The following is a 12,310-nucleotide window of genomic DNA, read 5'->3' as shown; positions in this document are numbered from 1 at the left end:
AATGCCACACGCGAGGGCCAGGCCCAGGGCCAGCAGGAGGCACTTCATGGCTGCGGCTGTGGTTGTGCTGAGCTCCCGGGAGTGACGAAGGCCGGGCAGCGGGCTCGGGCCCTTATATAGGGGCCGGGGGCCTGCAAGCCAGCACCGTCCAGGCCCCCCGGCCATGCGGTTCCCTGAATCCCCTGTGGCTCATCCCCAGAGCCTCAGGGGGCTTCCTCCACCAGGACAATAGAAGGCCTTCTTCCTCTAAGTGGGAGCGGGAAGGTCCCTGTGTCTCCAGGGCCTGGACGGTTCCTGGCAGGCCCCAGAGGGAAGGGGCCAGAGCCGGGTGGGTGCGGGTTGGCTGGAACACTTCCTGGGTTGTGACCTTGGGCAACCAGATCAGAGTCAGCACTGAGGACAGCTGTCTCCCAGCTGGAGAGCCCCATGCCAGCCCCAGGGTCTGTGGACACCGTGCCTGTGGGTGGCCATCTGTCCTGCGCAAGGGACAGACATCACCTACACGTTTACCCCTCTCCTTCCTGCAGGCACCGCCCGCCCACCTCCCCCCTGGGCCACCCACCGAGCCCAGCCTCCCTGAAAGGCTGCGGTCCTTCCCGGTCTTTCTCCTGTTTTGCTCTCCGCCTCAGGCATCAGCTCCTCCTCGGTCACCCCACCCACCTCCTGCGGGAAGGGGCGTGGGTGGAGTGGGTTCAGGTGGCGCTGGAGGATGGGCCTGGCCGGCAGCGAGTGCTCTGCAAGCATGGGCCGCGGTCATCAGCGGGGTCACCCAGACCGTGGTGCAGGTCCCCCGGGGCACGGTGCATGCAGGGGCAGCACAGGCAGGTTCCATGTGGCTAAGTGTGACAGTGAAGGCCACAGTGACAGTCCTGCACCTGCTGGATCCCTGGTCAGCATTGAACGGAGGCTGGGGCTTCTCCTATACTCACTCTGGATTCTTTCCTGTAGAGGCCATTCATCCCTGTGCCGGGAGGGAGCCGGCCCACCAGCGAGATGGTGGTCCTGGGCCGTGGGGCTCCTGTCTCGGGGTCAGGGCAGGAAAGGAAGGGGATCCGGTGGCCACTCTGGCGTGGCCCTCCTGCGGCAGCGGCGTGCAGAGCCGTCTCCTGTGGCGCCCAAGCCCCGCAGCCCCCACGTCTCCCGGGGCAGGTGGTAGGTCTCAGCGTGGGCGTCCTCCTCAGGGAGGCTCTGTACCTGGGACGTTGGGACATGGACCGTGGTCCTAGGTCTGCTAGACCCGTTTGGGGGGTTGAGGCAAAGGGGGGAGGAATGGACCTTCTTGCCGCTCGCTGGTGGAAGGTCTGGAGGGCACGAGTGAAGTGGGTGTTGGCGGCCTCTGCGGGGTGCGCCCAGGGAACAGCGGCCCCTCCAGCCCTCCCCATGCCCGCCTGCAGTCTGGGACAGCCGGTCACAGCCAGTGCTTCCACGTTTTATGCTGAGTGGCTGGCGGCACACTGGGTTGGATGGCGTCCCCCAAAACTCATGTCCCCCCAGAACCTCGGGGTGTGACCTTATTTGGAAACAGGGCCTTTGCTGCTGTGATTACGTTGGATGGGGCCCGTGGGAGCTGGGGCTAATGTCTAATGTCCTTTTAAGAGAAAACGGACACAGAGGGGACCCAGGCAGGAGGCCATGTGACGACAGAGCCAGAACTTGGAGGGATGGGCGCCTGGGATTGCAGCCGCTCCAGAAGCTTTGGAATCGGCCAGGACCTGGGACTTCGGAAGGAGCTCAGCCCTGTCCACACCTTGACCGTGGGCTTCGGGCCTCAGAACTGGGGGAGAATAGGCTTCTGTCGCACCCCAGCGGGCCTGGCCCTGGTGCCCCTGCTGGCATCCGTGGTGACCCAGCTGTGAGACGGGACGCCGTGCTCCTATGTCCCGCTGAGCAGGGTCACGAAGTGCAGAGGACGGGCGGTCAACCAGCGAAAGTGAATGTCGTGTTTTCAGGTAAGCTTGGGAAGTGCGGGTCCCACCAGCCGCGGGGGCGTCTGTCCGGCTGGGTCGCAGGGATTCCGCTGTGTCCTGGCCCGCGGTGACCGCAGAGCGCGCTGTTCAGGACGGGCCTGTTCATTTCTTCGAACAGTGTTCCACAGAATTCTGCTGCAGAAACACGAAAGAGTAAGACGCCATGCCTGGCCTTGGGCTGTTGGCATTGTCCAGGGTCAGGGGGAGACCGAGGCCCCAGGGGTCCCACTTTCCCAGGTCGTTGCCCCAGCGAGTGGGGCCTGGAAGGAGACTGTGCCCCGCAGGCCCTTCCCCTCCTGCTGGGAGTGGGCCAGGAGGGCAGGCCTGTCAATGCAGGAGCAGGGAGTTCCTTCCCGGGCTGAACTCCTGGGGCCGGGGTGGGGGGGGTTGTCAGTGGGCTCTTATTCCGCGGAGAGTGCTGCGTGCATGACCGCCCTGTCTCCCCGGGACCCCTCCCGGCAGCCGGGCATCAGCGGGACCTCACGAGCGCGAGTCCGCATTTTGCTGGGTGTGACCGCGGTGGCCGGCACCAGGTGCCCCCAACCATGCACAATTGTGGGTTACCTTTCTCCTGGAAAGAACACCCTTGCCTGCCGGGGGCTCCCTCCCTGCATGAATCCTTGACAAACCTGGTGCCCCTGGGGAAGTGGGCGGTCGAGTGTTTGCAGTCATTGCACATACAATATAAAGCTCCGAAATTGTCCCCAGTGTGTCACCAAACACAGTGTCTCTTTTTTTAATTGATTTTTATTTCTTCATTTGAGAGAGAGAAAGTGTGCATGAGCAGGGGGAGGGGCAGAGGCAGAGGGAGAAGCAGGCTCCCCTCTGTGCAGTGAGCCCGACGCGGGACTCGATCCCAGGACCCCGGGATCATGACCTGAGCCGACCGAAGGCAGATGCTTCACCGACCGAGCCCCCCAGCGGCCCCCACAGAGTGTCTCTTAAAGGCCAGGTTACTGCTGCTGGGGGGGACAGTATGGCAGTTCCTCAGAAAAGCTAACACAATTGCCCGATGCCCCACCGCCCCCTCTGTGCCCCGAGGTTCTGAAGGCAGCTCTGGAAGCGGTACGTGTGCCCGCGCTCGCGGCAGCGCCCTTCACGACGGCCGGAGGACGGAGGCAGCCCAAGCGTCTACTGACAGGTGACTGGATAAGCAGGACGTGGTCCGTCCACACTGTGGAATGTTACTCGTCCTGAGAAAGGAAGGACTCCCGCCACCCGCCACGACGTGGACGGAGCTGGAGGACGCGGGACCAGGAGAGACGTGCCCGACGCAGAAGGACACATCCGGAAGGGCTCCACTTGTGTGAGGGACCTGGGGAGTCAGAGTCATGGGGACAGAAGGTGGGGGGGCCGCCAGCGGCCGGGGGAGGAGAGACATTGTTTAACGGGGATGGAGGTTCAGTCTGGGAAGGTGACCAGGTTCCAGGGCAGACAGCGGGGATGGCTGCGGTGGTGTGGTTCATGCTGTGTGCATTTGGCCATAATTACAACAAAGTCTAATTGCCCGCGCGGCCCTGCTCGAGCGCACTCCTGACCTTCCGTCCCCAGTCTGCCCTCCCGATCCTTCTGGAAGCACCCATCTTGGGAGGGGTCTCACTCTGTTTCCTCCAAGGGCACTGGAGCTCCCCTGGCCCCTGCCAGCTCTTCCACAGAAAGGCCAGTGCGGCCTGCCCTGCAACCTCCATCTAGAACCTTCTTGTGCTAAATAATCCTGGGGTTAGCACCAAAGCTCGGAGCTCAGTGTTGGTGAAGCCTGGTTCTGAAATGAGCCCAGTCTCAGGCCCGGTCTCCTGTGGAAGGGGAGCGCGTCCGGAGGCGGCTTCCCGTTGGAGGGGCCCCTGGATCTGCCGGCCGTGGGCATTGGGTGACTTGGTGTCATGGGAGGGACTCCGGTTTGATCCAGGCAGGGAACGCAGGGAACATGGAGCGTCAGGAAACACCAGGCCGGGGTCACCTTCTTCTCTAGAGTGGGGGGACCCATGACAACCTGCCACCGTCCCATCCCAGGGTCCCAGACCAGATGGCCTTCCTCGTCCACCTGCCAGGGTGCTGTGACTTTCAGGGCTTGTAACAGTGGGGCCTCAGGGAGGAGTGTGGAGGTGGCTTTGCTAACTTTGAACTAATAATGGAGGGGGCAGGAGGGGCCCAGCAGGAAGCGTGGCCGTCAGCACACCTCGGGCTGCCCCTATGTGCGGGCCGAGGCCCCGGTGGGCAGGGGGGAGCGGTGGCCGCGGCAGTGGGATGGGGTGAGGGTGGCGGTGGCAGCGGGCCCGCAGCCGGTGGATCCCGAGAGCTCTGTGTGTGCAGACGTGGCTGTTTTCTCCTGGGGTCCCACCAGCCACTCCCTGAGCCCAGTCCTGCCTTTTCCACGTTGCAGACAAGAAGCAGACACGCGGTGGTGAAGGGGCCTACCCCGGGGTCCCCGGCAAACAGGTGACAGCAGGGTGGCGGACAGGCCGGCCTGCAGCCCATGCTCTTGGCCACAGCACCCACACCTCACTGCCACGTGGGCCACGCGGGCCTCTAGTAGACTACCGATGAGTGCAGAACTTGGGTTCTGTGCCAGACGCCCCGCACTTCCCTCCCGCCCTGTGATCAGATCCCATCACTTGTGTCCCCGGGGCTGGAGCTGCAGGGCCTGGCTCCACGTCCGGCTCGGCCTCGGATCGGGCTGGGGCTGCGTGCACCTGGGGCCGCTGGCTGCTCGGCCACCCTCCCTCGGTGTGGACGGAGAGCGACTTGCCTTCCAGGGCCAACACTCGGGCAGGGCCTCGGGGGGTGCAAATGTCAGGATGTTTTCCTGTTCCCACTTCTCTCTTGGGGGGAGTGGGTCAGGTCTGCAGCGGCTCCCCTGCTGGGGGCCCGGAGCTCTAGCAGGACGTTGGGGGGCGGCCTTCAAATGCTGCTGTCCCTGCACCTGCCCGTCCACAGCACGGGCTGTGTCCCCTCCCTGCTCTGGGGCTCCAACACNGACTTTGAACTAATAATGGAGGGGGCAGGAGGGGCCCAGCAAAAAGCCTGGCCGTCAGCACACCTCGGGCTGCCCCTATGTGCGGGCCGAGGCCCCGGTGGGCAGGGGGTAGCGGTGGCCGCGGCAGTGGGATGGGGTGAGGGTGGCGGTGGCAGTGGGCCCGCAGCCGGTGGATCCCGAGAGCTCTGTGTGTGCAGACGTGGCTGTTTTCTCCTGGGGTCCCACCAGCCACTCCCTGAGCCCAGTCCTGCCTTTTCCACGTTGCAGACAAGAAGCAGACACGCGGTGGTGAAGGGGCCTACCCCGGGGTCCCCGGCAAACAGGTGACAGCAGGGTGGCGGACAGGCCGGCCTGCAGCCCACGCTCTTGGCCACAGCACCCACACCTCACTGCCACGTGGGCCACGCGGGCCTCTAGTAGACTACCGATGAGTGCAGAACTTGGGTTCTGTGCCAGACGCCCCGCACTTCCCTCCCGCCCTGTGATCAGATCCCATCACTTGTGTCCCCGGGGCTGGAGCTGCAGGGCCTGGCTCCACGTCCGGCTCGGCCTCGGATCGGGCTGGGGCTGCGTGCACCTGGGGCCGCTGGCTGCTCGGCCACCCTCCCTCGGTGTGGACGGAGAGCGACTTGCCTTCCAGGGCCAACACTCGGGCAGGGCCTCGGGGGGTGCAAATGTCAGGATGTTTTCCTGTTCCCACTTCTCTCTTGGGGGGAGTGGGTCAGGTCTGCAGCGGCTCCCCTGCTGGGGGCCCGGAGCTCTAGCAGGACGTTGGGGGGCGGCCTTCAAATGCTGCTGTCCCTGCACCTGCCCGTCCACAGCACGGGCTGTGTCCCCTCCCTGCTCTGGGGCTCCAACACCCCCCACCCCCACGGAGGCGGGAGGGCAGGCAGTACCAAGAAGACCCCTGAGACATTTCTTTTTCAAGCAATGGGACTAAAAACTCATGATTCCCTAGGTGTCCCGTCCTGTCAGCACATAGGGCTTCCATGTCCTGGGACGAGGAAGATGCCACACGCGGTAACGGAAGATTGTATCCGACACTCCTTACGCTGGGTGGGGATGATGAGGGGTCCTGCTGGGACCCATGCTGACGCCACTGCCTACCCCCGCCCGCAACCCACCCCCCCGAGCCGCGCATCCCACACGTGTGACCGAGAAAGACCCAGGCGGACTGCTGGCTGGTTGATTTCTTTATTGCTGGAGGAGGGGCTCAGAGCAGGAGACCCCAGGCTGGGACCCGAGGACCCCGGGGCCTGGAGAAGCAGGTCCGGCAGGACCTGGGGCTCGGTCCCTCCTGATTCCTCTGACGGGGGAAGGAGGGAACGATGTCGTCTCTGGGCCCTGAAACGGATGAGGGCTCCCCTGTGATTCCTGGGGAGCCTGCTGGGCCCTCGCCAGCCCCTCCCAGCCTGGGGGTGAGGGACGGCCTCTTCACCTCAGGCTGAGTGGTGGTCACCCCACGCCAGCCCCCCATGTTTGCCCACACCCTTGCCCACAAGAGGCCATAGGGACATTCATGTGGGCGCTTGACCAGGACGCGGGGAGGACATCCCAGAAAGGCCGTTGGAGAGGATAGGCCTGTGGCCAGCCTGGCCCCCGTGGTCACCAGGAGGGACACCAGGTTCCTGCCATTCCCGCAGAGGGACCAGGGCCTGACAGAGGGGAGCTGGGAGTCCCCTGGAATGCCCCCACCCGTGCGTGTGCCCAGGACATGGGGGCAGGGCTGGTACGTTACCCCAGGAGGCGGTCAGGCAGGAGGTCACCTAGACGCGGCACTGCTCTGTGGGGGGGGGGGAGACGTGGGGGGTCGCAAGTGGCCAGGACAGTCCCGGGCCCAGAGGGGNGCCAGGACTGTCCCCGGGCCCAGAGGAGTGTGGCAGAGGGGGTGGGGCCGGAGGACCCCGACTCAGGGGCTCTGCACCTCCCACCCCCTATCCTGGGAGGCCTGGGGAATGGGGGCCGCCAGTGCAGGAAGATGCTGTCCTGATGCCTCTGGAGCCCCTGACTGGGGGCCGGAGCTGGGACAGCGTGCAGGGGAGGGGCCGCTGTGGGTCGGAGCTCACCCTTCCCCTGGGTCAGGTCCAGGATGATCCGCATTTGCACGGGAAGAGTCTTGAGGACTCCGTCGAATTTCTCCATGACCTTGTTGTCGACCTTCAGGGTCCTGGCTGGGAGGGGGGGTCAGTCCCTGGGCCTCGGGGCTTTGATGACCTCGGGGAGCCGCAGCGGCCTCACCCAGGGAGCGAGTGCAGGAAGGACACACTGGCTTCCTGAGGTCAGCTCTCAGGGTGGCCTCAGGGGCTCAGCCCACCTGCCTGCAGGGTCCCCGTCCCCTCCCCGTCCTCCCAGGGCAGCACTGGGAGGAGAGGGCTCCCTGCCCCGGTTCTACCCACCGCTCCGTGTGACCCCTCTGCTCGTAGACAAACCCCGTCTTCCACATCAGCCCCGCTTGGCCTGTCCCTCGACCCCGCGTCCCCACACCGCTCACACCTGATCACCTTTGCTAACGTGAGCCATGGGGGCTGGGAGGCAGCCCCTCCCCCTTCGGCCCCCAGGGCCCGGCGGAGCTGGTGAGCGCCTCTGCGGGACTCCGCTACGCACCCAGGTACTGGCACATGACGCAGCTCTCAGCGGTGGGCACAGGGGCCTCCATGCAAAAGAACAGGTAGTGGGTATAGTCTGTGTCCAGCACGGAAATCTTTCTTTCCCCTTGGTCTGGAAAAGAGGCCAGAACACAGGCCCGAAATCTGTCTGAGTGTCCCTGCAGCCCCCCTCGTGGCCTCGGGCCAAGTCCCCGACACCAAGGGCACATGCCGCACCCCCAGGCCTCGCCTTCCCCTTGCCCTTCATTTCCACCGCTGCTGCCGAGAGCCCTCAGCTGCAGTGGGACACGGTTATGGACCCCCCAGCGGGGTCCTGGAGGGGCTCGGGCTGTGTGAGACCAGCCCCGCCTACACTGGGCCAAGACCATAGTAACTGATTCTTAGAATGTCTGTACTCCACGACACGCTTCTCCGATTCGCTGCCCTGCTTGGGAAAAGGCAGGTTCCCACACGTTCTGTCCATGCCGTTCTGCCATCTGGCTATTTGTCACACACTTAGGCACGAGGACCCAGGGGACCCCACCCCCCCGCCCCATGACAGGTGCCCAGGTGCTGTGAGCAATGGCAAAATGACCCAGGACTGGCGCCCGCTTGAGCTGAGGCCTCTACATGGACAGCAAAGAGCGGAAGAAAGACACGAATGATGCGGGCGCTAGGCTGGGCCATGATGCCCCCACTCTTCAGAGGCAGGGAGCCGGGGAGAGCGTGTGGGGCCCCTAGTCTGTGGGGCCCGTGGGCCTGGCAGGGGGACGAGCAGGGTCCCGCCAGCCTCCGTCCAGCTCTTTGGAGACTCCCACCCCCTCCTCGGGTGGACCCGAGGCCCTGCAGGTGAAGCGGCTCCTAGGCGAGGGTCGGGTGGAACCGGGGCAGGGTTTGGTGGCTGTCCCTGGCGGCAGGGCCTGTACCCACCCACCACAGCCACTGCCTCTCAGAGGAAGAGGATGCGACAAAACGTCAGAGGCTGGAGGCCCCACAGACTCGGGAGAGGACAGGTGGCCCTGGTGGCAGGGGAGGGCCGGACTCCACGGGGAGGGCCCAGAGGCCTGTCCCAGAGGAGGCCGAGGGCAGAGCATGGAGGCTGCTAGGCCCAGGGGACAGTGCTGCTGGGGTACAGAAAGGCGGGAGGTGAGGCGGGTTAGGCCCAGCACATTCCAGAAGCAGCTTCCAGGACACAGAGGAAATGCACCATGTTTATCCGCAGGTCTGATTTATGTGGACGTCTAAGGAGCCACAGGCTGCTGGTCCCTGGGCAGGGAAGTCCCCGCACGCCTGTCCTCAGACGCGCCCCTGCACGGACCCCCATCTGCACGGCAGCACGGACGTCACAGCAAGCCAGATGCGGCTCTGCTGTCTTCCCACACCATGCAGGGGGCGCGGGGGCCAGGCGGGGACTGAGGCCTCATCACCCCGGGAGCACCCTTTGTGGCGACGGCATAGGAGAAGCAGGGATGTGGACGGGGCCCAGAGTGTGAGGGGGCACTGCTCGTCCAGGGCCGCCTGAGGGGGACTGATGGGGGAGGGCCCATAGGCACGGGGTGGGGGTACTTACAGTCGATTGTGAACACGGCTGGGTCCTCAGTCTTCTGGGCCATGATGTTCCCCTCAACGCATGCACTGTTTTCCCTGAAAAGCCAAAGAGTGCTGGGGGTCCTCCATGAACCCCAGAGTCAGGACAGGAGCCGGCTCCATGAAGTGTTCACGGGCCCCGTGGACACCCCGCCCCATCTGGCCCTGGGCCAGCTGAAGGCAATGCCATGAGGGGTTGGCCCGAATGTGAGTGGCCTTGTGGCCCTGGCAGGTGACTCAGGCAAGGTGACAATGAGGCAGACAAAGCCAGCTGGGGCACCTGCCTGGGGGCCAAGGGCGTGTACCAGCTCGAAACTGACCCTGTCTGGGAGGTGCTAGGTTACAGCACTTCCAAGGACCTCATCGTGGTTCACACTCAGAATTCCTTCAGCCCCCAGCCCTCACTCCAGGGGCAGATAGGGCTCATGGCAGGACCTGCCCAAACCCCCAGGGACCTAGCCCCACAGCTGACCAGCCAGCTTCCACACAGGCCCCTCTGTGCACTGACTTGGGGCTGCCCTGTGTGGTCGGCCTGCTGGCCCAGAGCCCGGGGCGGGGGCTCCGAGGGCACCAGGAAGCACCCACAGGGAGCCGGGTCCCATCAGGACCCTGCCCTGCCCGCCCACCTGCCCGCCCACCTGCCCATCCAGGAGCCAGGCCCTCGCTGCCTCCCAACCCCGGGGAGGGGGGCACACCCACCGTTTGCGCAGAATGATCTCCAGGTTGTCCTCGGGGGTGGGTCTCAGCTCCTGGACGTACACTCTCAGAGGGGCGTTCTCGGCGTCCAGGAGGGAGATGTCGCTGGCGGCCATGGCCATGGAGTGCCACATCCCAGCCACCTGGGGAGGGGGACTTGAGCTGCCATCGGGAGCAGCGGGAAGGGGTCCCGGCCCCACAGGGTCTCTCCCTGCCACCCCGGCCCACTGGCTGGTCTCCTGCACACATTTCTCAGGCAGCACGGCAAGTGGGTCAGGACTCGGCATGTCTGAGGATCACCTACCATGTGCCGATGCCCGCGTGGGGTTTATGCACGTTTGGAACAACCACCCTCTCCAGCCCCACGCTGTCCTGAAGGAGCTCCCACTCGGGGTGCAGCCGCGTCATCCGTGACTCCACCCCGGCAGCGAGAGGGAAACACGGACTTGGCTGGAGCCAGCATTCGGGGGGATGAAGACGTGCCCTAGTTCTATGCCTCGTTGTGTCTCCCCTTAGATTTCTGCTGTCGGGCCATCCTGCCCTCCATGAGCCACCCCTGGCCCGGCCCCCCAGCACCCACCCCACATGCCCATACCTTCCTTATATCCAGGGCCCTTGGGGTCTGGGGGATGACGATGCCCTCAATGCCACACGCGAGGGCCAGGCCCAGGGCCAGCAGGAGGCACTTCATGGCTGCGGCTGTGGTTGTGCTGAGCTCCCGGGAGTGACGAAGGCCGGGCAGCGGGCTCGGGCCCTTATATAGGGGCCGGGGGCCTGCAAGCCAGCACCGTCCAGGTCCCCTGCCACACGGTTCTCAGAATCCCCCGTGGCTAACCCCCAGGGTCACGAGGACATTTTCTTCCAGGACAGCATGAGGTCCTCTTTCCGGGACAGTGTCACTGACTTCCGCCTGTGTCCAAACAGGAAGGTCCCTTGATAGTTCCTGGCAGGGCCCAGAAGGGAGGGTCTGTGTGTGGGTCCAGGCTGGCCGCCAGGGTCAGGAACTTGGGTCTCTATCTTGGGCAATAGGTCAGCGTCAGCACTGAGGACAGCTGTGTCCCGGAGGGTAGGTGAGCCCCACACCAGCCCCAGGGTCTGTGATGTCGTGCCCATGGGTGGCCATCTGTCCTGCACAAGGGGCACACTTTGTCACACTCCTGGTCTCTCCCTGTGCACACCCAGTTCACACAGCTGTCCTGAGCGCGCACGCCCTGGGGCTGGGCGTGGCCGTGTGGTCTGCTGTGCTCCACGAGGACCCCCTCCGTGCTCCTACATGGCCATCCGGGCCCACAGGTCATCTGGGGGCAAAGGATGGGCTCTCAGTTGTTTGGGCAGACAAGCGGCATGCAGAGTGTCCAGAGGACTCCGGCAGGACCCCCATGGCCCTTGCCCTCCTTCCCAAGGCCACCTTCATTGGGTTCTAGGTCCCAGGACCCCGAGATCATGACCTGAGCTGAGGGCAGATGCTTCACTAACTGAGCCACCCAGACGCCCCGAATTCCGTGAATTTCTAAAAGTCACAAAGTCTTGACAAGAAGGTGATTTTATATTACCCTGATGCGTTTCCCTTGCAAAGTGAAAACCCAGAAAAGCAGCGATTCCTCACGCGTTCTTTCAACACAGGAGCCTGACGGAGGAAACGGCGTCTCTGAGGGACACAGGCCGCCACAGAATCCCCACCTTTGGCGAGTGGTCGGGTGCGTTCTGACCTGCCTCACAGAGTGGACAGGACGAAGTCCGCTATGCCTGCAGGGGGAGCTTGCCTGGCCCTACTGGGTCCCCTCTGCAGCGGACCCCATATGATGCAGGGGAGGGGCTCTGGCCAGTGTCCAGCTGGGGCTCTGAGCTGGTGTGATGGGTGCGGGGCAGCCCGTGCTGCCCAGGTGTGAAACTGGCCCCTGGGTGGCTGAAGGTCATACCCGTGGCCATCCCCAGGCTCGCACCTCTGTGGGATGGCAGGATAAGTGGGGCCCTTCATGCCCAACACAGACAGTAGGCTCAGCCTGCCATCGGAAGGCCAGCTCCCTGGGGCTCCCCACTCACCCGGCCTCCCGTTTGTCCCCGGCTCTGGGCTGGCCTGCAGTGGGGCCCGTTTCCCTCCTGCCCGCCTTTCACGATGGCCACAGGACCTCGCTGGGTGGCGGTGCTGGGCCGTCATCAACAAAGTGCCCTCTGTGTCCGTCTTGGAGTCTGTTCCAACAGCTTCCCCTCAAAGGGAGAAGGTTATCATGTTGGCGGGCAGGAAGCACACTTAGAACAACAAAGATGGAGACCCATTCCCTGATGTCCACCCACCCTCACCCTTGCTGGCTCTTTCTTCCCTGCACTGCAGAGCCCAGGGTTTGGGTGACGATGGTGCCCTGCCCACCCACCCTCACTGCCATGCAGTCTGGTTTCCGCCCAGCCTCACCCCCTGCAGACTCAAAGATGGCTTCCAGGGGTCGTCCCCTGGTGGGCTCTCCACCAGGGCAGCCTGTTGACCAGTCCCGGCTCTTTTGGGA

The 12,310-nt window shown here is 64.5% G+C and overlaps 1 protein-coding gene across 1 annotated transcript; it reads right to left on the bottom strand.

The window, feature by feature from the left end:
- Positions 1–6,273: 6,273 nt before the first annotated feature.
- LOC100464429 (beta-lactoglobulin-2) lies at positions 6,274–10,526 on the bottom strand. Its single transcript, XM_002924639.3, has 7 exons — positions 10,405–10,526; positions 9,813–9,952; positions 9,097–9,170; positions 7,546–7,659; positions 7,008–7,112; positions 6,680–6,724; positions 6,274–6,285 (listed from the first exon to the last, which is right to left on the bottom strand). Exons 1-6 carry the CDS (start codon positions 10,498–10,500, stop codon positions 6,708–6,710), a joined length of 546 nt encoding a protein of 181 aa, XP_002924685.2. The 5' UTR covers positions 10,501–10,526; the 3' UTR covers positions 6,274–6,285; positions 6,680–6,707.
- Between the last annotated feature and the right edge of the window lie 1,784 nt (positions 10,527–12,310).

This window comes from Ailuropoda melanoleuca, chromosome 7, assembly GCF_002007445.2.
Source record: "Ailuropoda melanoleuca isolate Jingjing chromosome 7, ASM200744v2, whole genome shotgun sequence".
Classification (NCBI taxonomy): Eukaryota; Metazoa; Chordata; class Mammalia; order Carnivora; family Ursidae; genus Ailuropoda; species Ailuropoda melanoleuca.
Note: the sequence above shows the minus strand (reverse complement) of the source record. Positions and strands in the feature narration are given on the sequence as shown.